This window comes from Hesperophylax consimilis, chromosome 17 (genome assembly GCF_061612785.1).
Source record: "Hesperophylax consimilis isolate HC1 chromosome 17, BYU_Hcon_1.0, whole genome shotgun sequence".
NCBI lineage: Eukaryota > Metazoa > Arthropoda > Insecta > Trichoptera > Limnephilidae > Hesperophylax > Hesperophylax consimilis.
This window is the reverse complement of record NC_142852.1, coordinates 11,622,250-11,647,080: the sequence shown is the minus strand read 5'-3', so window position 1 is coordinate 11,647,080 and position 24,831 is coordinate 11,622,250. Positions and strand designations below refer to the sequence as shown.

The 24,831-nt window shown below is 34.1% G+C and overlaps 3 protein-coding genes and 1 long non-coding RNA gene across 5 annotated transcripts in view; 2 read left to right on the top strand and 2 right to left on the bottom strand.

The window, feature by feature from the left end:
- Window positions 1–24,831, bottom strand: part of LOC149415985 (uncharacterized) — a 498,120-nt gene that overhangs the window by 459,578 nt on the left and 13,711 nt on the right. The gene's annotated exons all lie outside the window — the stretch shown is intronic.
- LOC149415988 (uncharacterized) lies at window positions 1,711–12,391 on the bottom strand. Of its 2 annotated transcripts, none has more exons than XR_016303621.1 (3): window positions 12,254–12,391; window positions 5,567–5,762; window positions 1,711–2,328 (listed from the first exon to the last, which is right to left on the bottom strand). It is a non-coding gene; the product is annotated as an uncharacterized LOC149415988 (long non-coding RNA). The 2 variants fall into 2 exon arrangements; XR_016303622.1 differs by having other exon boundaries at window positions 5,567–5,755.
- On the top strand, window positions 7,673–14,407 carry LOC149415987 (chymotrypsin inhibitor-like). The gene is made up of 3 exons (XM_089642024.1): window positions 7,673–7,738; window positions 12,680–12,800; window positions 14,208–14,407. The coding sequence occupies exons 2-3, from the start codon at window positions 12,695–12,697 to the stop codon at window positions 14,405–14,407; spliced, it is 306 nt and encodes a 101-aa protein (XP_089498150.1). The 5' UTR covers window positions 7,673–7,738; window positions 12,680–12,694.
- Window positions 14,547–15,421, top strand: LOC149415986 (uncharacterized). Its single transcript, XM_089642125.1, has 2 exons — window positions 14,547–14,730; window positions 14,818–15,421. The coding sequence occupies exons 1-2, from the start codon at window positions 14,649–14,651 to the stop codon at window positions 15,057–15,059; spliced, it is 324 nt and encodes a 107-aa protein (XP_089498251.1). The 5' UTR covers window positions 14,547–14,648; the 3' UTR covers window positions 15,060–15,421.

Here is a 24,831-nt window from a genome sequence, read left to right as displayed (position 1 = left end):
TCTGATAATAAAACCCCTTCACAACTGAAACTGTGGGAATAGTCATCCTTTGGTCCAAAAATAGCAAAATAGTTATCAGATTTCAGCAGGACAGATTTGGAAATAATAAGTCAATGCGAGTACTTAGTTGTGTTTGTTTTTAATTCTTCTCAATCAAAAAAATATTTTTTTACGTGATTTTTCCTCAATTGGCCTTTAGAATATTACTTATCCAAATAAATTAATATAATATACTCTTATAAATCTTTACAATTTGATATTACGTACCAAATTATTACGTAAAATTAATATTACTTACAAAATAATTAATACTTACGAAACAACTTAAATAACCAAAGAAATTGATGTCATGATTAGTTTCTTAGAAAAGGCACTGCCTAGTTAGAAACTAATGTGGACTGGGACATAATGTATTCAGGCCTGCATTACAGCTTATCCTCGACGTACTTTGACCTGAACTTGTAGTTTGTACTTGTGTTATTACATATCAATGTGCATAATGTATACAATACCCATGTTCAGACCGGTCGGTGGCCGAGTTGAAATCGCCGTTGGGTCCCACTCAGGCGTAGTGTGTTCAATTACTCGGCTGGCTAAGTCCTCCATCACAACACAAGCAACATTTTCAGCTTATTGCGGTGGTAGTAGGAGATTTTCAATTATTGTCAGGTTATTCGTAACCCGAGAATGTTTGTCTTTCTTTAAAAAAAAATTGTCCAATGACATAAATGTACAATAATAAATAAATTCATATTTTTCCAGAATACGTACCTAGAGTGGTCAACTCAAACCATTACCTTGATTTTTGGAACAAATCTAATTGATTTTTGCCTGTCACTAAGCAAGTGAATAAATGGTAGTAAAAATAAACATTGAAATTACAAAGAAAATCGCCAGGTACATATAATCCGTAATATCCTCAACACAAACGACATCAAAAAGTGTACTACGCTTTCTGTCATCCTATAATAGATGAATTATCCTGAAACGCCGTGAAAACATTAATCACTAATCTCCCAACCACCTTCGGAATTCCTCAAGGAAATGTCATTGATCCTACACTGTTTCCCTGCTTCCTTAATGATTTCTGCACTTAATAGATGATGGATACATCAAAATAAATTTAACAACTAGGATCACTAACAAAGGTCGTAACATAGTTATTTGGTCCCATTATTGCTACAAATACCAACTGATCAAATTATTTGCTTCAAAATTATCAAAAAATGTACGCATCGAAATTAAGCATACCTATTATTGAAGAATTCATTCAGTCTCGACACACTTATGAGACAGGCACAGTAAAATACGTATTTAAATTATTTATATGACGTATCTAGTAAATAAATTAATAAATTATAGTCTTTGAATTTTAATTACTCCATCACGTTTGGTTTCAACGACGTTCAAGGTGGTTCGAAAACCGCAGTAACGCAGGAGTGCACAGGCTTTTAAAAAGGAGGGCCGCCTACGAAGAAATCAAAACTCGTCATTAATATTATTGTTCAACTTAGTTTTATTGTTTTAACATGTGCCGTTATTTTTGTACGCATTCTTTAATAATATGTTTTTACAATATTTTAATAACTTTTATTACCATTTAAGTCGTAATCATATACAGACTTAACTTAAATGGCAACACATAAAATAATAATAAGAAAACAGTGAGTACATGCAAATGTTTTTTCTTTAATATGAGCACATAATGTATTGACTGTTATTGGTTCAAGTTTTGATTTTAGTTTGGGTCGACACTAGAAGAGAAGACTTAACTCTATGATACTGAAATTCAGTATCGGCTGAAAATTTACTTTCGGTCAGTCACTAATGATTTTTTCTTAGTATGAGTACGCATGTGTTTTATTAAGTTTGACTTCTGTGAAAAAGCATAAGGGCAGTACGAACATGAAAATGGTTTTTCTTTAGTATGAGTAGACATATTGTGTGTTATTAAGCTTGACTTCTGTGAACATACATAGCTACAATAAGAACATGAAAATGGTTTTTCTTTTGTATGAGTTCGAATATGTGTTATTAAGTTTGACTTCCCTGGACACGAATAATCACAGAAAGAACATGAAAATGGTTTCTCTTTAGTATGAGTACGCATGTGTGTTATTAAGCTTGTCTTCTGTGAACACGCATACCTACAGTAAGGACATGAAAATGGTTTTTCTTTAGTATGTGTACGCATGTGCGTTATTAAGTTTGACTTGGAAGTAAGTTTTCGATCACATTCCGTGCATGGGAAAGATTTTGAATTTTTTGTCCCTTGTGCTTTGCTTTTTTGTTGAACTGAATTTATATCATAAATTGGCTTTGCTGCTCCTAGAAGAGAAACAATATTTTTTTTAATTAATGCAGACATAGATAATATTAATTTAATACGATAAGAATTTGTAACCGGTATGCTACTGCAAGTAGCTTGTTAGAAAGAGCTTTGTAAAATATTTAATCTACTAAAATAAATGGATAGGGGGAGTCCGGGAGAGTGTACCCGCCCTCAACTATTTTATTTTACTTTTTTTCTATAACTACATATTGCTACTTTTTATGAATTGTATCTTAAGCTGCACTATTTAGCTATATTTTCTCTGAAGAACGTTTGGTATAACATTAAATAATTTATCAGTTATTAACGAATTCACACAAAATTGATTTTGGCTAATTTCTCCCGCCTGGGTGGGAGAAATTACCCTCCAAGTAGGGAGACATTACCCGGACTTAGAAGTAGGTAAAATAATAAATAAAAAAACTGTTATTTTATTTAAAAAAATGTAATTTTTAAGATAAGGCACTTGGTATTACATAATACAATGTGAAAATGAGGAACTTTGAGTATTTTAATAATTTTAATTTGACAATAGCCACAAATTAATGATATCACAAATATTTTGAGTTGTGACATAATTATTATGACCCCAATAAGTATTCAAAACCTTATAACAAATATTCAAAACCTTATAACTACGTGTAAGAGAATCAACATTTATTATTTAAATTATTATAAACTTGATCAATTTCCCTTTTCTTAATTAGAACAACGATGGCAAATAAACTTTTCCTTGTCATCCTTAGTTAGTCCGACACACATCTCATGGACATATTTGCCACAAATGGCACACAGTCGCATGGCTATCTTTTCGTCCGTTCCACATACGAAACAAAACCAATTATTTTCGTCGCATGGGTCATCTGAGCTATCGTCATATCTGGGATCTTCTAAGTCGGTCTCACTGTCACTTGACTGGAAAATTTGTCTTGTAAATGTTTTCTTTTTTGCTTTACCTCTTTGGTTTGTTTTAGTTACTTTCATTTTCTTATTTTTCAGTTCATGATTATTAATTAAGTCTTGTTTTTCTGGTGTTTTAGTCAATATTTTTGTTTTTCCGGGCTGTCTACCACGACGAATATTTTTTCTAGGAGCAGATTTAGGAAAAGGTCTAATAATTTCAGGGAAAACAGTGTTTGTTTTTGGTGAATCGGAATGTACAGTTGTAATATCCAGAAGTTGAGACGTTGAAGCCATCTCTGCTGATTGTTCTGCAATATCGAATACATCTGCATCAGCAATCGTCGAAGGCTCTGACTGACGTTGTACAGTTGATGTTGAAGCTGATTCGATCATGGTGACATCTGGGTCTAGTTGGGGAGCTATTAATGATGAATCAGCCGAAGGAGCTTCCAGATCCTGAAGTTCACCAGTCATTTCTTTATCTGTTACTGCTGAGCATAAGAAATCTTCATCTGTAAAGATATTTGGGTTGTAGGGATGTATTCCGGTTTTACGAAATCCACTTAAAATATTAGATTGGCTGAAAGCCTGCGACATAATGGTGCTTACAAAGCTGGGTATATTATAAATTGTAACTGTTCTCCCTGGGTTACTTAGCATCCAGTTATTCATGGCTGTGTTATATCTTGCCTTGAAAGATGAATATATGGCAACATCTAAAGGCTGTAACTTATTGCTACAGTGGGGTGGTAAAGTCAACATGACTACTCCATTTAATTTTGCATATTGGACGACTTCAATATTGACATGACTCTCGTGGTTGTCGAGGATAAGCAAGACTCGGTTTTGAAGAGATGCGTTTGAATATTTCACAAAATGCTGCATATATTTCATGAAACTTTTGGTTGTCATCCATCCACTTGGATAGGAGTCGCCCCGTGAGCCTGGAGGACCACCATTTATAAAAGTTTCGTTATATTTAACCCTTGGGAAAACGAAAAACGGTGGAATAACATTTCCCAGAGCGTTGACGGCGAAACAAACGGTCACAAGAGTGCCACGCTCAGCTGAAGTAACTTGTCCTACTTGACGCACATGCTTGCTAGCTATTACTTTGGGACACACTTGTACGGTCGTACACCCTGTTTCATCACAATTGTAGATGTTGTGAGCTTCAAATTAGTATTCCTCCCTAACGTATTCGAGATTTTTGAAGAAATCAGTAAGGTTTTTTCTGTTAAAGCTCGTTGATCTGGACAAACTGGTTGCTTCGGGAGTTCTCAAACTAAGTTCAGGATGTCTTTGCATAAATCCTCTGAACCAATCTTTTCCAGTGCAGTCATTTGTGGTCCAAGACTGAGGAACGTTTTTGGAATTAATTTTTGCATACTCACATGCTAGTTTCATAGCCGCCTTTTTGGTCAAGCCATAATTCATTTTGCTACAAGTTAGAAGATAGTTAACAAGTGCGTTTTCTTCTTCTATTGTAAATATTTGAGATGTTTTATACTGGCTTCCTTTTTCACTTATTTTAGTTAATTTGTTCCTGTCCCTTAGATAATTCCGTAATGTGTTTCGATCAATTCCATATTCCAAAGCAGCACCTCTAATGGATTTTCCTTTAACGATGTCATCTAAAGCATTTTTTATTACTGATATTTCTAATTTACTTCTGTTCCTTGTTGAATCTTTTTTTTATACTTGAAGGGCATTTTCGGTGTTTATTTATCTGAAAAAAAAAACATTATAGTGTACCTGAAGTGTCGGGAGAGATTACCCTGGGGGTGTCGGGAGAGATTACCCTGGGTAAAGTCTCCTTCCAACGCGTGGCTAATGTCTCCCACCCCACGCCAATCGGTTTATTATTTATTTTTTATAAAAACTATGCCACATCCGTAAAAGCTATCTACTGTAGGTGTTACTAGGATAAATACACTTGCCATTTAAATAGATAACTTTTTTAAATCAATTAATATAAGACAACACCGATGATATATCTGAAATTGAAATAAATCACTTACCGGACACGAAAACACGTTATCACTTCGCAATTTTAAACCACACTGACGAAAGGAATGACAGTGCGTTAGAGGGACGGGGGGGGCGCGCGGCATTTAAGAAGCAAGGCAACGTCGCAATACGTAGTCTCACACAGATTATTTGAGCAGTGGCTATTGTCTCCCCCCTGCTAAACTCTCCCGGACTCCCCCTACATGTTGTGACTGTGTACACCAAATACGCTAATATTTTAAAGCTACAATAACGTTTTCGATAAAAACGGGTAACGTGAGTTCATGATCAAAAAAACACATCTAGGAAAATAGGTTTTACCCGCCGTCGTTTGGTGAATTCTTTCAGAATGCTCCGAGAATTCCCTTTTAACATCTGTGTGATTCATTCCTATATCTGCATGCAATAATCCTCCTCCGTCCTTTTCTTGTATCCCTGGTTCGACCTTGATAGTGACTCTCTCTAGAATAGAATTCTCCATTGCGTCTAGAGTTCCAGAGCCCTGTTCACCTGCAAACTGAGAGAATTTATCAAGTCTTTACTTGGAATGAGTTTGGTTTCCGGGAGTGAGGCAGACACCACTAAGCAAACCTCCTGGTAGTCCTAGCACAGAAGTAATATAATAATAGAAGTCAAGAATTCACATATGCAAATTTAAATCGTGTTTCATCACGTTGTAGTTAGGAATGTTGTGCAGGAAGTAACAGTAACAGAAAAACAGCAGGAAAGTTTTGTTACCTTGAGAACAGACAGGGAATCCCCGATATTTTATTATAACCTCATTTTGCCAAGTACTGTTTTTTTATTGTATGTAACACCTAGCTTTTCGAATAAAAAACGGAAAATTCGTGACTAAATGTCACGTTCACAAATGAGTCTACTACTAGAAATTAATGACTTGGCAAATCGAAATATAAGTTGCGTTCAGAACACAAAACTGGTTTATAATTAAAATAAATCGGCATAAGAGTCGACGATCTTAAATAATCGTTATTTTGCAGCATATGGTGTGAAACTATAATGTAAATTCCACTCCAAACATGCGAACGGTTTCCTTCGAAATGCGTAAGCAGATTAATCCACAATTGGAATTTTAAGACATCGTTCGAAAGAGAAAACTGCTTTCTACGTAAGATTGAATCTTTTAGTCCACAGCTTTGATTAAAACTACACCGAACACGTGAATGTGGTTTTCTCCGATTTTTACAGCACATGGCCAAAACAGCATTTCAAAAAAAAAAACAAGACAGTGGTTTCCTTCTTAAATGCGTCTGCAGATGAATTCACAACTGTGATGTTATCTGTAGATATGACCCCATTCCATATAAAATTACCTTGGCATTACACTCATAATCACTTATTTGTTTGTGTCTGAACTGCTTTCTAGTTACGTCACTGCATAAGTAAGAACCTGTACGATGTGTTATACCTTTTCTGGGTTTTGCAATAATATCTCATTAATATCTATCCAAGAAGCCTAGCGGGCCGCAGGTTCCCTACTCCTGAAATTGATACAAATAGTTTTAGTGTGTACTATCCGTGTTCCAATTTTCTGGACATTAACCAAGTCCAATAACATCATAATATCCAATGTACGGTTCCTTGCCAAGAACCAAGTCAGAAGTCATCAGAGAGAATTTCATCACAGAGTTTTTGTTATTTTTCTTTTAATTTTTAAATTTTTAATTTTTACCATTTCCTATAATTGAAGGAAATGGTAAAATGCAATAACGACTTAGATTGACCCCATCGCTTTTTCGTATCTCCAATCCCTAAATTACTAAATTACTTCTGTGCTTTTATCCTTAAATTACTTCTGTGCTTTTTACATAAACAGAGACACATGCAAAAGTTTGAACACTAGTTTCAAGTGAAAACTTACTTTGTTTTATAAAACCCTTTTTTATTTAAGCATATTTAGGAAACATACAATTATACTTGTGAATTATTTTTTCATTTAGATTGTTTCCTTTTCTGATTTTTCTGTTTCAGATTTTCGTTTAGAAATCACTAATATTGTCTTCAATATTTAAATATTTCATATATAATTTTCAATATTAAATTTAACTTTAATATTGAAAATTATATTTCACTCACGGAGAAAATCTTTAAAGGATATTTTAAATGTTCACCGCAGTTAAAGCCAATGTCTGGGAAGGATGGCACAATCCACAGTAAAACCAAACAAAACCGGCCCGAGAAATTGCGCCACTACTTAAAAAAATTGAAAATAGATGTATTATTGTAAAAATTAAAAACTTTGTTATTCACAGATTGATTTATTCCTATTAAATACCTACATATATTTTTTAAATAAGTCATTGTCTGTTACAACACTAAGTACCTAGTTGTGAGATGTCTATACAAATAGTATACAAATATTTACCCATTCATTTTCTATTTGTTTCCAGAAACACATGTTTTGTATTGTGATTGTGTTTCCATTAGCCGCAGTCGTGTTAATTGATACATCCATAATTATACATTCTTTGGGTAAGTTTTTAATAGAACCATATCAAATTTATAGGCCAGATTAGGTGTACTTTTATTTACTTTAAACCTTGGAATGGCAGAGGTAAAATGCCAATCAGCCGCCGTACAGCGGCTGACACAATTTTCGTAATAACTTACATGTTTTGCAAAATGATGTTTTTTTGTAAATTATTACGTCTTACCAGATAATGTGTTTAAATGTTATTATCTATCCTATTTAGTAATGTAATCATATAATAATCAGATATAATCAGAGGAGTAATAAGGAGTAATGAGGAGTAATGAGGAGTAATGAGGAGTAATAATAGAGAAGTATAAGACATTATATAATCAGAGAGAAGTTTTTCTTATTATAAAATATAGTTAAATAAGACGTGCGAAAATGTTATTGAGTTTTAATATATTTCCAGCTAATTAAGCGTTCTTTACCATAAACATAAATCATTTGAGGTTTTCCCGTAAATAAATACTGTAATCTAACTTTGAAAATCACAAATTATGATAATGTATTTGCAAGTGACAAAATGATAAACGACAGAATGTTCATATACATAATTTCATTGCAAAGTTAATAAAATAGTATGATAGAAGTATTATAAGGCTTAAAATACCGTAACATCAAGGCAAGTGCGGTGAACTTCTAGGAAATCCACGGTGGATGTCTTGGCATACTAATAAGGGTTAATGGTACTTAATACCACCAATAAAAATGAAATTAAAAATTTTCGTAATTCTAATTTCAACCAAAGAACTAAACAATAAATAGCAATAAAATTTAAAAAAAAAAGCAGCCAAATTAACACAAATTAGTTTTTCTATTTATATATATGATTTAAAACCTATTAGATAGTGTTTTAATAACATGTATTGTACATGTAATTTATGTTTTTTTCTTAAATTGAATAAAACTGGTCTAAGCACCGCATTCTTAGGTACGCCATAGTTCAATATTACTTTTGTCAAATGACAAAAAATATGTATTTTTACTTTTCTGCACAATTCGCATATTTATTACAACTACAGAAATAAAATTGATATCCGCAAAAATCAACATATATATTTGGTGGCATTTCTCTAGCTTAACACTCGCGCACCGAACAGGGGGAACACTGGTACACAAAAGAGTGTTTTATGTTTTATCTCAGTTGTTTTTTACACCACATACTTTTTAATTTAGGTAATCCTAGAAAAACTATTCAGTTATCGATCTACATTTGAAAAAAACATATCGCATTTATATTTCTTTAGATATTAAATAATTTACAACAAATTCTGGAAATTTACTCCCCCTCCCGTCTCACTTCAGCTCAGTAACATTGCTGTAGTTGCCCCGTTCGTATCCCTTCCATTAAAAATATTCGCCGAGCTATGCAGGTGGCGAGATCCCGCGAGATACGAACTCGACCGTAAAAGTTGCATTTTAATAGAAAGGGCGGTGTCGTAATATTTGAGTCACGTTTGCTTTCCTACCATTACTTTTTACCTTTTTGCATTACTTAAATGATTGACCACTAGTTGAAATATGGGCGTCGGCATAAATGGACAATACTAACTGTAGCTACTAATTTCGAAGTTATACAGAAAGGGCTAAATTCCGGTCGCTTACACTGCATATTTCGTATGTCCTTTTGCTATACTAAGATGTTCTTTTGCCGGGCCAAGATGTCGGCCTGTCTGGAATACATCCGGTGTGTGTCACAAATTTTATGAACAAGATTAAAATTATATCTGTCTCTATTTCTCACATGAAAAACACATGGACCAGACAAAGACATTTATTTTATATACAAATTTTGAAGGAAAGTGTAAACAAGGAGTTTGAAAAAAGTACAGTATGGTTTTAAAAAGTTTATCGCAAACGTGTGTTAGCAATAATTGTGTTTTAGTTTATGATTCCTAACTTTATCGTAAATAATTATAATCTGTGAGACCGAACCAGTTTCTCTCTGTTACATCTTCAGACTGGTAAGTACATTTTAAACTTTGGCAATGGTGTTTTTTAAATACTCTTAAAGGGGTGTAAAACATTTATTCTATACGATATTAAATTTGAATGAGGAATGTGGAGATCCGTAAAGAGTGCAAGGCTGATGTAAGCGTAATGAGTAAGATTAAGAAAGGGACGCTTAGATGGTTTGGGCATGTAGAGCGAATGAGTGAAGATCGAAGTGTAAGGAGGATATATGATGCAAATGCGAATGGTACCAGAAGTCGGGGACGCTCGAGGAAGACATGGTATGACCAAGTGAATCAGATACTCGAGTCGGGACATGTCAAGAGTCAAAATAATAGAAGAGTATGTATGAGACGATGTATGAATGTGAATGAGGCAAGAAGTGTGTACCAAGACCGAGTTTTTTTGGCGATTCGTCCTCTGCCTACCCCTGCGGGGAAACGGCGTGATTAGTTAGATATTAAATTTTGCAATTTAGTCGTTTGATTTTATTAATGAAATAAGGGTCGGAATTTCCATCTCGGTATCTAACTGCATATTTTCGCAGCTTATTATGGCATCTTTACATAAGTTGTAAATTTGGTTCGAGATTCATATTTATTTCATGAAATGATTAGATATAGATTATGATTTCCTTTATTCATATCAATAAAGTACATTTACTTTTTTAAGGCATTTTTATTTGGTGTGCCGCGGAACAAATCACATTCATGGTTAGGAGCAGTTGGGACTCTTGTGGGATATTCACAGAAAAAACATCAAAAACAGGTATTTCTGAGGTTACAATAAAATATAACTATAACAGTTTTAAAATACCTTGTTTTTTCACTGTTTTAATCCGTTTTATTTCGAACCTTGACAGAAGGACGCGTTCCCAGATGATCGCGTTGATTTGATGTCATCTGCGGTTCAAAACCGTTCACCGTTAAAAATATAAGTGTCCTAAAATGAAAAACTTTTAACTGAATATATAAATATGTATATATATATTTTTTTAACTATCAATTTTACGCCCGTAATATACCTTCAAACGAACCCATCATTTATCGTAAGGTAAACACTACGATTTGATCCTAAATGTAAATATAATATATCAAATCATAAATTAGGAGAATAAAGAATTTAATACCTTCATTAATATCTAAATATGCTATAATATTCGCAATAACATCCGTAACCAGTTTAGTAGTGGTAGATTTGTTTAAAAAATATATAATAAAAAAATAAATTCATCATTTACAGACCATCCTATGCAAGAAACTAGCCACCCACGTCGACGCTTAATCGCCAATCGGCAGTCGAGATTCGGAAACGAGGCGCGATGCTTGCTACGTACCCGCCTTCTCTGTTTTCTTTGAAAACAAATGCGTTATGGTCTAAATTCATTAGAACATTAATTATGACTTTATTTATGAAACGATTTTGATAATGACTACTGAAATATGTAATATATACTTCCCTCTAATTATAACCAAAACAAATTTTATCGAATTATGTCATTAACACCTTTTAATAAGCAAAACAAATTGGGGGACTGAGTGACCCCGCTTCGGATCCAATGTGATTTTTTTCTTTCCGGGACGAAAGGGTTAATACAATATATTCTGTGATTTAAAAAAAAAATTACATGCACCTTTTAGTAAAAAAGTTTTATATTTTTAAAATAGTTAAAAACTCGATAAAGTTGTTGATTTTCTCAAAATGTGAGTAGTAGTAAACTTTTGACCTGTTGTACGAGTTTTTGTTTTTTTGAAAATCCCAAAAATGCTTTTGGATGTTTTCCACGACATGCTAAAAACAAAATGAAATTCTATTGTCCCTAATAATATTAAACGGTATCATAACTTTATCTACTTATTTATTTGAAATTAATATAACAAGGGTTAAAACACGAAGCACTGAAATTCAAAACCATTTGAAAACTAACAATTGAAACTGAATTACGAAGGGCTCGATAGAAGGAGCAATTGAACTAACCTTTGTCAATCGTCTGTGGCGCATGTCTATACTCACAATCAAGATACAAATCATTCTCCCGTCAATAGGAAGTTCCAAAATTCAATCGCTTCATTTGACTACGCCAACCGACGCCAACGCTCAATGAGCAATTTGTCAATCGCATCAATGATAAAAATTGACAATTGATATTGATTGACTCCGATCTGCTTGTAACAATTAATCTTACCTGTATTTAATACTTCTCTAAAGGAACTCAAGATATATGTGGGAAGATTAAATGCTTGCACCAGAAATAAAACTCTTATAGCAAATATAAGATTTATTTTATAAAATGCGGTTTCTAAACACATAGCTCTAGGTAATAATAAAAGAAACAAGAGACTCAATATAAAGGTTATATCTCAAAGCGTGTCGAGATAGAAATTCTCGATAGTTAAAATGCAAGTCATGTCAGTTGAAAATTTTTACAAAGAATAAATGATGCTATAAGAAATAAATGGGCGCCAGCTCAGAATTAGATAATTCTGAACAAATTTATAAACTATCAGTGTAATCCCTAAGAAACTAAAAATATATCAATCTCAATTTAATGGGCCTCTTACGTAAATTCAGGGTCCGCCAAGGTCAGCAAGTATTTCAGAACGTCTCGTGCCTCCGGGACTCGAGCCACAACCATAAATGAACCACTCACGCCACAACTGACGAACCAAATCCAAACGATGCACACTTCAGACTCGAACGCCAAACAAGACGGCAACTTGAGAATGCTGAATGTCAGTCCGGTAGGTACTTTAACGGGCGAGACTGCTACATTCTTTAGTATAAAAATAATGATTGTGTAAAACAAATATATTCGTGTGAACCAATTCATATCTCCCGATATGGTTTCCTTATTATATGGAAATAAATATGATAAAAAACATTGTGTAAAACGGCCATTATTGTTGAGATATATGTAAAGTTCAGTTGTTTGATGTACCTTGGAATATTATTATACATCTATAAAATAATATATGATTTTTTTACAGAAACATCAAACTAACATGAAGCCAGTTGTATCAATATTGGTTGTTAGCCTTTTCATCAATGTTGTTTCGGCCAATATAGTTGGTGACGCAAATGAAGAGGAATGCGATTCTTCTAGCAGTGGTAAGATCGATAAAACAAAATTTTGAAACAAAGACAATTAAACCCATGTTTTTATTTTGACATGTTTACTCCAGATCTCGGGGAGGGAGGTGCAATCCTGCTTGTTCCTCATAATGCATAGAACATCAATAAATTATATATGTACATAATAATAATAATAATAAAGAAAATACATCAATGACATCAGGAATTGGTTCCATCGCTTGTAAATGGGATCCTGCTGGAAGTCCAGTGCTACCAAAGATATTAGAAGAACGAGATGTGCTATGAGCAGTTCATACTGTGTGGAATTGTTTTGCCCAGTGTCGCCGGTTTTGTTTACCAATACTACTGCACACCTTCGCTTACGCTAAGGTATCCGCACTAATACATAGAACAGATTTCTGTGCGTACACGTCCCGATACCGTTCAAAATACCCTACTTAGGTAGTACTCCGCCTACGGTCCGGCGGCCAACATAGCATATCTCGTTCTTCTAATATCTTTGAGTGCTACCATCGCAAGAGTTCATGGCTAGTCGCGTTAAATGTCTGCTACTACCATCATTATAGTGAAACATCTTGCTTGTGCAATGATGGAGGACTTGGCAGCTTGATCTATTGGTCGGATCATAAATAATTTTTATAAAAAACATATCTGTATATCCCACTGCGCAATATAAATACTCAACCAGGGCAGTAAGCCAAATTATGCACGGTTATTTCAAATTTATATACATTTTTAGGAGAGAGAAATATTAAATTTTATGTTGCGAAACTAAACTAGCGAACTGAATAACTAACTAACCATCACGCCGTTTCCCCGCAGGGGTAGACAGAGAGGACGGACCGCCAAATAACTCGGTCTTGACACACACTCCTAGCCTCATTCACATTCATACATTGTCTCATACATACTCTTCTATTATTCTGACTCTATATGACTCGACTCAAGTATCTGATTCACTTGATCGTGCCATATCTTCCTCGGGCTTCCCCGTTAGCCTCACCATTCACATTTTTGTCATATATTCTCATTACACTCCTTTCTTCGCTCATTCGCTCTACATCCCCAAACCATCTAAGCGTCCCTTTCTTAATCTTACTCATCACGCTTACATCAGCCTTGCATTATATAGTATACTCGTATAATGCCCTACCAAATGAAACAAGAACATAGAATCTAGTATAGTCTGCGCATGGCTTCCAGAACTGACTGATAATCAACTTGCAAACATTATGAAGACAATGTTAATATAAAAACTACTACAGGTCTTACCAACATCGTCTGCAGGCCGAGCTGTGCTTCAGGCAGTGTCAGATCTGTGTGGAAGACTATTTCAGGAATGCCAAGGGAATCTGCGTGACGCCTCAGGATTGTGGAAAGATTACCTGAATGACTGGACGAGATTTTAATACTTGTTTCCAGACCCCGAAACGTGCAAGGGTCCTCACGAGGTGTGGACCGAGTGTGGCAACAACTCCTGCGTGAAAAGTTGTGCCACACTTGGTCTTACCAACATCGCCTGCAGGCCGAGCTGTGGCTCCGGCTGTATCTGTGCAGAGGGATATTACAGGAATGCCAAGGGGATCTGCGTGAAGCCTCAGGATTGTGGTAAGATAACCTAAATGACTTATTTTTTTATTATTTTTTAACGCTACGTTCAGGACACCTTGATATTCATCTGCTTCTCCTGCAAAACATTTTTCCAGTAACAATGTGCAAAATTCTTACTTGACGACTTTTAATTTATTTACTTTAGAGTGCGGCGTCAACGAGGAGTTCTCCAAGTACGGTAGGCCCTGTCCCTACGAGACCTGTGACCTGATTGGTACTGCAGCCGCCACCAGCTGCCCGGCCTACGACCCCATGAACCCGCCTCCGCCCACCTGCTACTGCAAGCTCAACTTCTACAGGCTCGACGGGGTGTGCGTCGATATCAGGGAATGTCGTGAGTACTATCTTATATCCCTCTACTTGTCCGTCTCCTTCTTCTTCTCCTTTTTCTTAGTAATTAACATTATGATTGTGATTGCAGCCCCTAAATTCGAGTGCCCGGAGCTGACAGTTTACGATGCATGCCCGGACTACTGCGTGGACCAGCGCTGTTATTCGACGGTGGCAAAGCCGGACAACTGTCTGTGGGAAGCTACAAAAGCTACAAAAGATGCAACCCGAGCTGCCGCTGCTTGGAAGGAAACTGCGAGGACGAATCAGGAATTTGCGTGGATAGGGACAGCTTCAGTGAGTATCGACAGATCCTCGCACCTTTGCAAATAACGTCATGAAACTGGTATCGCAACGTAAAACTGGCTAGAAACTAACTGCTGGCTGATGTGAAATCTTTCGACAAGAATAATCCCAATACCGAAGAAAAACTTAACACGTTAAACATCGGTCTCGCTGGCTCCCGGTTGCCAATCTATGTTTCTGAGCAATTAACTTTTCGGGCGAACCAGATTTGGTATAAAACTCGCCAAGTTGCAAAAGAGAAAAGATATCAATTTGCATGGATCAAAGAAGGACAGATTTATTTGCGGAGAGTGAGTGGTTCAGGCGCAATTCTTCATCAGATGAAAACAAGCTGGCTTCCCTATGACTATCTCAAATACAATACACTTATACCGATAACAAATATAAGATGAAGGCTTTGTTATTATTATTGCCATTTTTATATCCTGTGATTATCCTCACCCAGTCATTGGAACCAAATATACTCACGAGGTATGCTACTTTCCGCTATTCACTATATTATTATTATGCTACCGATTCTGCCATGTACTTATTCACTAATACTTCTGTGTTCACTTACCTGGGAATACTTCGATTATTATCACATGCATGTTTTCATAAATACTATTATATTATGTTTGTTACACTGTTTCTGGAAATGGATCAAAACCGTATAGTAGTGAAATATTCTTTGCTTAGCATTTCATCTAAATAATAATAATAAATAATGAATAATGAATAATTATGATTCGATTACCTCCCTATATCTAAAATGACACAGATATAACTTGCAACACGAATTTTATTGTCAATCTCAAGAAATTAAATAATTACAGTTGAAAGTCTTATAGTTTAAGATTATTCACCAGAATATCAGAAGTATGTCAAACATTGATGATTTTCTGCTATTTCTAGATCAATTATATTTATTTATTTATTATAAGAACTTGTTGAACATTTTTATATATTTTTGATAATTCATCCGCCATGCTAGGGATGTCCCTGTGTTATGGCGGGTGATATTTACAGATTGGATTTATAAAATAAGTTAATTATAAGTTATAAAGTTATGCAATTCAGATAAAAATATAAGTTAATTAGATTATACAATTAAATAATAAGTAAGTAATAAAACTATACAAATTAAATTAAATTAAAAGTTATTAAATTATACAAATTTAATTGCATTACAAATATTAAAATCATGGTTTCTAAATGTATTTATAGTAATAAAGATGGTATTAAATATTAATAATAATTGATAATTAGTTGATAAAATTATAATATAATTTAATTTATGTACCAGTTTTTATAAACCATAGAAATTGATAATTAAGATGTGTTTTTGCAGATGTTTAGTTACTCTAGTGCTTAGTAGAATTATATGAATTAACAGAATTAGAACAATAGGAAGAGTGTTAAAACAGATATATATAAAAATAAAAATGGAACAATTTAAGTTCATCGAAAAGTAAAAGACACTGAGATAATCAAAATAGTTAAAACAGATATTTATAAAGATAAAAAGGGAACAATTTAAAATTCATTGTAAAATTAGAGAAAAATAGATAATCTAAATTGTTAAAACAGATATTTGTAAAAATAAAAATGGGACAATTTAAATTCATCAAAAAATATGAGACATTGAGATAATCAAAATAGTTAAAAGAGATGTCTATATACAAATTAAGATGGAATAAAAGTTCAAAGTTCATCGACAAATAAAGGACATTGAGATAATCGAAAAAATTAAAACAGATATTTATAAAAATAGAAATGGAACAATTTAAATTCAACGAAAAATAAGAGACATTGAGATAATTGAAAAAATTAAAACAGGTATATATAAAAATAAAATTGGTATAATTTAAATTCATCGAAAAGTAAGAGACATTGAGATAATCAAAATAATTAAAACAGATGTGTATAAAAATAAAAATGAAACAATTTAAATTCATCGAAAAATAAGAAAAATAAGTGACACAATAATCAAAATAGTTAAGACAGATATCACGATTTAAAATAATAATGCATAGGAAATGGTTGAAACAATTGTTATAATTATAGTTCATGCGACAGTTAAGAGAATTATAGAAGACTTTAGTTATTTGGAGAAGTAGAGTTTTTAAAATGAATAGTATAATAATTACCAAGGGATGTAAAAAAAATAATAAATATACCACATTTAAGAGAATTAGCAAAATTAAAATTATTAAGAAAAGTGAAAAAAGTGCAAGAATAAAAACAATCACTAGGATAGACGGAATCAAGTGGTTTGAAATTATGAAATTAATTAGAATAGTTCTATCCAAATTTTGAATAGCATTATTAAGAGAAGTTGAGTGAGGTAATTGATTTAAGTAAGATAATTTTATTTGATGATATGATAGGATTAGGATTATCATGGAAATATAAGGAGTTTATTTAGTTGAAATTATTTTATAATTTAAAACAATTGAATGTATCACATGTATCATACGACATAAAGTAATTGAGAAATTAAAAATATTTAAGTAAATTAAGTTTGGTATAATAATTCGATAAATTAGCACAGTGGAAATAAATGGATGAATTGGAATAATTGTAGAATAGAATATAGAATAGAACATAGAATATATATAGAAAAGAATATTTGAGTGATTTAAAATGATCAGATAAAGGGGAATTATGGAGCAAGTTACGATAAATATTTGAAGCAAGTTGATTAGTTTAGTAAGATTATTAATAATTATAGATGGATTTGTGATGTGAGCAAAGCTGACTGAGAAAAGAAAATAAATAAAAATCATTGAATTATTACAGATAAGTAGATTAGTTAATGGATTTTTTTTGTAGACTTCCAGTCACATTTTTTTAATGTCCGATTCATACGAGATTCTAAGGATTTTAGAGTCCTCAGACTTATGAACATACACCTGACCATTTTTTGTCCATGTGAATTTATAGTTTTTTTTTATTTTTGCCTGTTGTTTTGTTTGAGCCAGGAGGAATTTTTTTCTTGAAGTTAGGTGGTCGGATATATAGATGGGTGTACTGTGACCCATCTGAGTATGTGGTAGTCCTATGGATGAAGCAGTAATTCGGCCTTTGGTTTTAATGTGTTCTTTAAGTTTAGCCAGGAATAAATCTCGCATTAGTTTAGAGCTGAGGGTGATTATTATATCTCTTGGTTTTGAACGAGAATCATTGGAGCGGTTTCTAATTCAATCATTCATTTGATTTTTTAAATTTTATCAGAGTGTTGGATCAACAAAAACTAAACATCTTATATAATACAAACAAACACGGAATATCACTCAGTAAATAGTATAAATAAATCTAGTGGGGTCGTTTTTTCCATCAAAGACGGTATTCAAGCGAAGAAATCTTAGGACGGGTTGTTTCGGAGAATTTGAACAATTCATCAAATTTCAACGTTCATTTTCGGGTTCTGTGAAAGTCCTGTTCAAGTTCTGTTATAATATAATTGTAGGTTAGTTGCTTTACAAAACTGAAATAAAAACAGAACTTGAAAAAATCTTTCACAGAACTTGAAAATGAACGTTGAAATTTGACGAATTCTTCAAATTCTCCGAAACAACCCGTTCTTAGTATCACAAGGTGCCTTAGAATTGTTCTTAATAATAATTTATGTATTTTTGCCATATATTGATCACCTTACTTTCTGAACATAGATTCTTTTTAGAATTCACTCCAATTATCGGAACTGTTGATAATAGAGCAATTCCAATAAATTTGAACGTCAAATCATTATAGGCGACCTTAATATTAAAAATATATCTCCATTTCACCTCCAATTCAACGACTATCTATGCATGTTCACAGAAAACGGATTCATAGTGACAATCAATACACCTACTCGTGAACAGCGCACGAAATAATCCTGTTTGGATCACATCAACGTAAAAAATATTAACTTCACGGACTCTTTTGTTATGAGCAATTTTTTGACGTGCTTTCTGAGTGAACGTTGGTGAAGAAAGCTCGCACGATTTGGCATTTATTTATTTTTTTATTATTCATTATACACTTTACAAATAAGGTAAAAAGTCCCGATAAACTGCTTTTTAGCAGTTTGTCTAACGGGTTCTTTACATTATAAAACTTTTTATATTGAATTTACAGTAACATTTTTACAATTATTTATTTATTTCACGCCTATTAGGGCTTTTACATACATACATATAAAAAAATTATGAAATTATACATGAAAATAGTGCAGACGACTATTTAAAACAATTGCCGAAAAATAACTATAGAGTCAAAATATCACGAACTTGAACTTATTCATGAACTTGATCTACACAGCATGCAGACACAAAACATAAATTTTTTTCTGTTTCAGTTGACAAAATTATTATGTGTTAGTTAAATCAAATTAAATACCTTTATCAAAATATTCCACTACTGGATGAAAAAAACTTCAATAGGGTATGCATACACATTGAAATATTGATGTACTAAATATATTAACTACATCGTAGTATTTGTTTCCTAGCTGTTGAATCCGTCGCATAGGAGTGTGATATTGGGACGTTGATATAGAATTGCTACAATAATATGGTAGGTACTGTCTTGTAACCGACCTGCTTGGAGTATGAAAAGAGATAACATATAATAAATCAGGGGTATCAAAACACTGAATTCATCATTTTATACAAACAGGTTAAATCGGAAATAATTCTGCGATCAGATAATTTTATTAAATTTAATGAACAACGTACGTTATCGTAATTTAGGTTTTCTCTAGGAATGCCCATTTTAAAATTTATATATCTTAAAAATTTATTTTGGATTCTTTCAATCCCATGTGAATGAACCACATAATTTGGGGACCAAACTGTGGAATTGTATTCTACATGACTCCTTACTAGTGACACATATAATGTTTTTACAGTATTTACATTATTGAAATCACTAGATACCCTTAAAATAAATCCCAACATTTTCAAAGCTTTATTGGTTATTATTTCAAAATGCTTGATAAAGTTATGTTTCATGTCAAACCAAATGCCTAAGTCATTAATTACCGAGACAGATACTAACGACATATTGTAAATGGAATAATTAAAAAATATTGGATTCTTTATTCGATGAAACCTCATAATTTGGCATTTTCTTATGTTTATTTATTTATTTATATTTTACATGTATATTTACAGAATAAAAATATCCATTAACAAAGATACATTATACAATCATAATTGCCTAATTAGCAATTTAAATTTAGTGATGCGCAGGTGGAAAATGTCGATGTCAGAGGCTAGTGAGTTAAGAAGGCCTATCATTCTTCCGAGAGGCATTGCTGATGGTAAGTTAGTCCTACATCTCGGAAGAATGAATGGGTTGTGTCTACGCGCTCTTGCGAAGTTATCAGGGACGTAAAATAAAATTTTATTCAAAATTTCTGGATTGTTGATGTGACCGTTCAACAAGTTATAGGCCATCATCAGCAACGCAGCTTTCCGCCTGTTGACAAGACTATCGATACCTAGCATTCCGGAAAGGAAGGCTGATGGGTATAAATAGGGATAGTATGTTAAGTTGCAAGCGGTTATCACGACACCATATAATTAATCTCGACAAGTTATTTGATAATATATGGCAATCGTTAATATTTCAGATTGCATTGAATAATTTCAGGTTGTCTGCAAACATTAACACTTGAAAATCATTGAACATATACAATACATCATTGACAAATAATAAAAACAGGATTGGACCTAAGTGTGACCCCTGGGGAACACAACTCGTAGCAGTGAATTTGTATGAAAATGTACCATCAATTTTAAGAGCCAGTAATCTTTTAGTCAAGTAACTATAAAACACTTATATAGTGAACCTCCTATACCGAATTTTTGGAGTTTATTCAATAATTATTTATTAATAACTCATGATTGACTTTATCGAACGCCTTGCTAAAATCGGTATAAATAAAGTCAACTTGACATTTACTAGACATAGAATCAGATATATAGTTTTGATAGGTTAACAAGTTAGGGTAGATTTGCCAGTAGAGAAACCATGTTGTTTAGGAGAAATGACGTAGTTTAATCGGAAAATAAATTTTTTGAGAAGAAATTTTTCAAAAACTTTAGAAATCGTTGTTAAAATGCACACCGGTCTGTGATAAATCACCTCGTGTTTATCCCCTTTTTTTAATATTCGTAAGGAAGCTGGATTTCCATTTAGTAGGAAAACATCCTGTTCGTAAAAACTGATTAAACAGCAAATATAAAGGATACGCCAGATTGGTAGCACAATTATTCAAAAATACAGGCATAACATGCATAGTTGCATACGGAACACAAAAAAGAGTTTTCTCCACTGTGAGTCAGCATGTGGAACTTTAGTTGACCCTAACGATAGCACGCATAGTTGCACAGGGAACATGAAAAAAGGTTTTTCTACACTGTGAGTCAGCATGTGTGCCTTCAGGTAACCCTGGTAATAACTTGTATAATCGCACTCCAAACATGGAAGAGGTTTTTCTCCACTGTGAATCAGCATGTTTCTCTTTAGCTGACCCTTTTTACAACACGCATATTTGCACACGGAACAAGAAAAAGGTTTTTCTCCACTGTGAATCAGCATGTGCCTCTTCAGCTGACCCTTTTGACAACATGCTTAGTTGCACTCCGAACATGAAAACGGTTTTTCTCCACGGCGAGTGAGCATGTGGCTCTTTAAATTACCCTTTTGAAAACACGCATAGTCAAACACGGAACATGAAAAAGGTTTTTCTCCACTGTGAGTGAGCATATGGCTCTTTAAATTAACCTTTTGAAAACACACATAGTTTCACACGGAACATGAAAAAGGTTTTTCTCCACTGTGAGTGAGCATGTGGCTCGTTAGGTCGCTCTTTCGATAACATGCATAGTTGCACACGGAACATGAAAAAGGTTTTTCTCCACTGTGAGTCAGCATGTGGCTCTTTAAAAGACCCTTTTGATTACATGCATAGTTGCACACGGAACATGAAAAAGGTTTTTCTCCACTGTGATTCAGCATGTGCCTCTTCAACTGACCCTTTCGACCACACGCATAGTTGCACACGGAACATGAAAAAGGTTTTTTTACACTGTGAGTGAGCATGTGGCTCCTTAAATTACCCTTTTGAAAACACGCATAGTTGCACACGGAACATGAAAAAGGTTTTTCTCCACTGTGAGTCAGCATGTGCGTCTTTAGTTTATCCTGTCGATAACATGCATAGTCACACTCCGAACATGAAAGTGCTTTTTTTCCACTGTGAGTCAGCATGTGCCTCTTCAGCAGACTCTTTTGACGACATGCATAGTTGCACACGGAACATGAAAAAGGTTTTTCTCCACTGTGAGTGAGCATGTGGCTCGTTAGGTCGCTCTTTCGATAACATGCATAGTTGCACACGGAACATGAAAAAGGTTTTTCTCCACTGTGAGTCAGAATGTGGCTCTTTAACTGACCCTTTCGACCACACGCATAGTTGCACACGGAACATAAAAAAGGTTTTTCTCCACTGTGAGTCAGCATGTGCGTCTTTAGTTTATTTTGTCGATTACATGCATAGTCACACTCCGAACATGAAAAAGGTTTTTCTCCATTGTGAATCAACGTGTGCCTCTTCAGCTGATCCTTTTGATAACACGCATAGTTGCACTCCAAACATGAAAACGGTTTTTCTCCACTGTGAGTCAGCATGTGCGTCTTTAGTTTATCCTGTCGATTACATGCATAGTCACACTCCGAACATGAAAGTGCTTTTTTTCCACTGTGAGTCAGCATGTGCCTCTTCAGCAGACTCTTTTGACGACACGCATAGTTGCACACGGAACATGAAAATGGTTTTTCTACACTGTGAGTCAGCATGTGGCTTGTTAGGTCGCTCTTTCGATAACATGCATAGTTGCACACGGAAAAGGAAAAAGGTTTTTCTCCACTGTGATTCAGCATGTGCCTCTTCAACTGACCCTTTTGGCCACACGCATAGTTGCACACGGAACATGAAAAAGGTTTTTCTCCACTGTGAGTGAGCATGTGGCTCCTTAAATTACCCTTTTGACAACACGCATAGTTGCACTCGGAACACGAAAAAGGTTTTTTTCCACCATGAGTCAGCATGTGGCCCGTTAAGCGGCTCTTTTTATAACATGCATAGTTGCACACGGAACATGAAAAAGTTTTTTCTCTAACATGGGTGCGTACGTTTATTGCAAAATTTGACTTAGGAGAGGAGTAGTTGTGACGGGGAGGAGTGAATCCCTTTTCCACAAAACGCGTCTGAAGATCTGTCGACAAATTTGAAAAATAACATGGGTGAAAAAGACTCAGTTAAACTTATTTCCTAAACTTAGAGTAAATAAGCGAAGTAAGTTCGTAGAAAGGTTAAAAAAAATAGGAGAGTCCGAGTCGTTCAAGTTTACAGTGAAAAATTGGTTTTACCTGCTTCCTTGGTAATTCTTCCAAAGCGTTCTAAGCATTCCTCTTTAACATCCGGCAGGTCTATGTCAATTTTCATATAAGTAAGCCCCGCTTCAAATTTTCGGGGTCCTAGATCCGCGTTTATGGTAACTGTCTCCACATTTATGCTTCCTGGAATAAAAAAGGACAATAAATAGAATGAATCTTTGCATCGCCAGCCCTGAACCAAACGGCGCCTGGCGCGAGTTTAATATTGACTGCCCTAAGAGTCTAAATTAGCACACGCCGAGGCAGTATATCACTGTAATCATTAAAATGATGATTTGTGTTTTTTTGTAGAGCGGTATTTATCAAAAATAATATCAAGGGCGATGTGTTAGGTTAAGTATTCGACGCCCGGAGCGAAATGCACCAATTACGCCCACATAGTGCCAGCGCTGTATCTTCGTCAAATTGTTATAAACGAGAATTTTTTATATTGAAAAATTGCATTTTTATGTCCGCTTCAGGGACCGATTCTTCAGGAAGGAAAAACCTTTCTCTAGAGCACCTGTAGTAGAGAGTTTGGTTGTTTTCGGTCAAAGAGATATTGTTTTTCCAATCAATATTTATGTATTTTTAACGTATAATACGTGTAATTCACATCATATCCCGGTGTAAATCGAGGAACCGACAACTTATTATGCATAAAATAATAAAGTTTAATGAGTGCTGTATTTTGGTATTTTCCGGCAAGGACGCAGAGTAAGGTAAATACCCAAAAAACCTCATATTTTATAAGAGAGGATGTTGTGCACAAGTGTGTGTCCTGTTTGCACGACATTTCAAAAGAGACATTGATTCCGGACATCCGAATTTAAAATTCTATATTTTACACGTATGCAATGCAACAAACTGGCTGTCTGAGTAGTCTCCGCATATTGTGAGCATTCCTTCGTTACAGCTGGGAGGTCGAAATCTAAATCTGAAAATGCAATTTCACCTCCATCTTCTTCCTGGAGCCCTGGTTCCGTCTTGATGGATATAGTATCTGGCTTCAGTAGATCCATGGTCTGCTTTGGAAGAGTTTGGTTACTGGTTTAACCCCAAAAAATATATCTGAAACAGAACATTGTTAAGAAAAATAAAAAGATAAAATAAAAAGTTAAATTAAAACAGAATACATGATTTTTAGCTCATCTCGTTAAATCATTCCTCCTTATGTACCCTAAAAAATTGAATAAAACAACCTGCAAATCCTGATACATTGATAAACACCTAACTTTTAAACAGCTTATTCAAGATATTAAATATATAATCAACCCTTTAATTAGCCTATTTAGCCGGATATCATATCTGTTACCAAATAAAATTAAAAAGGTCTATATTATAGTCTCGTATATTCACATTTAAACTACTTGATTGAAATCTGGGG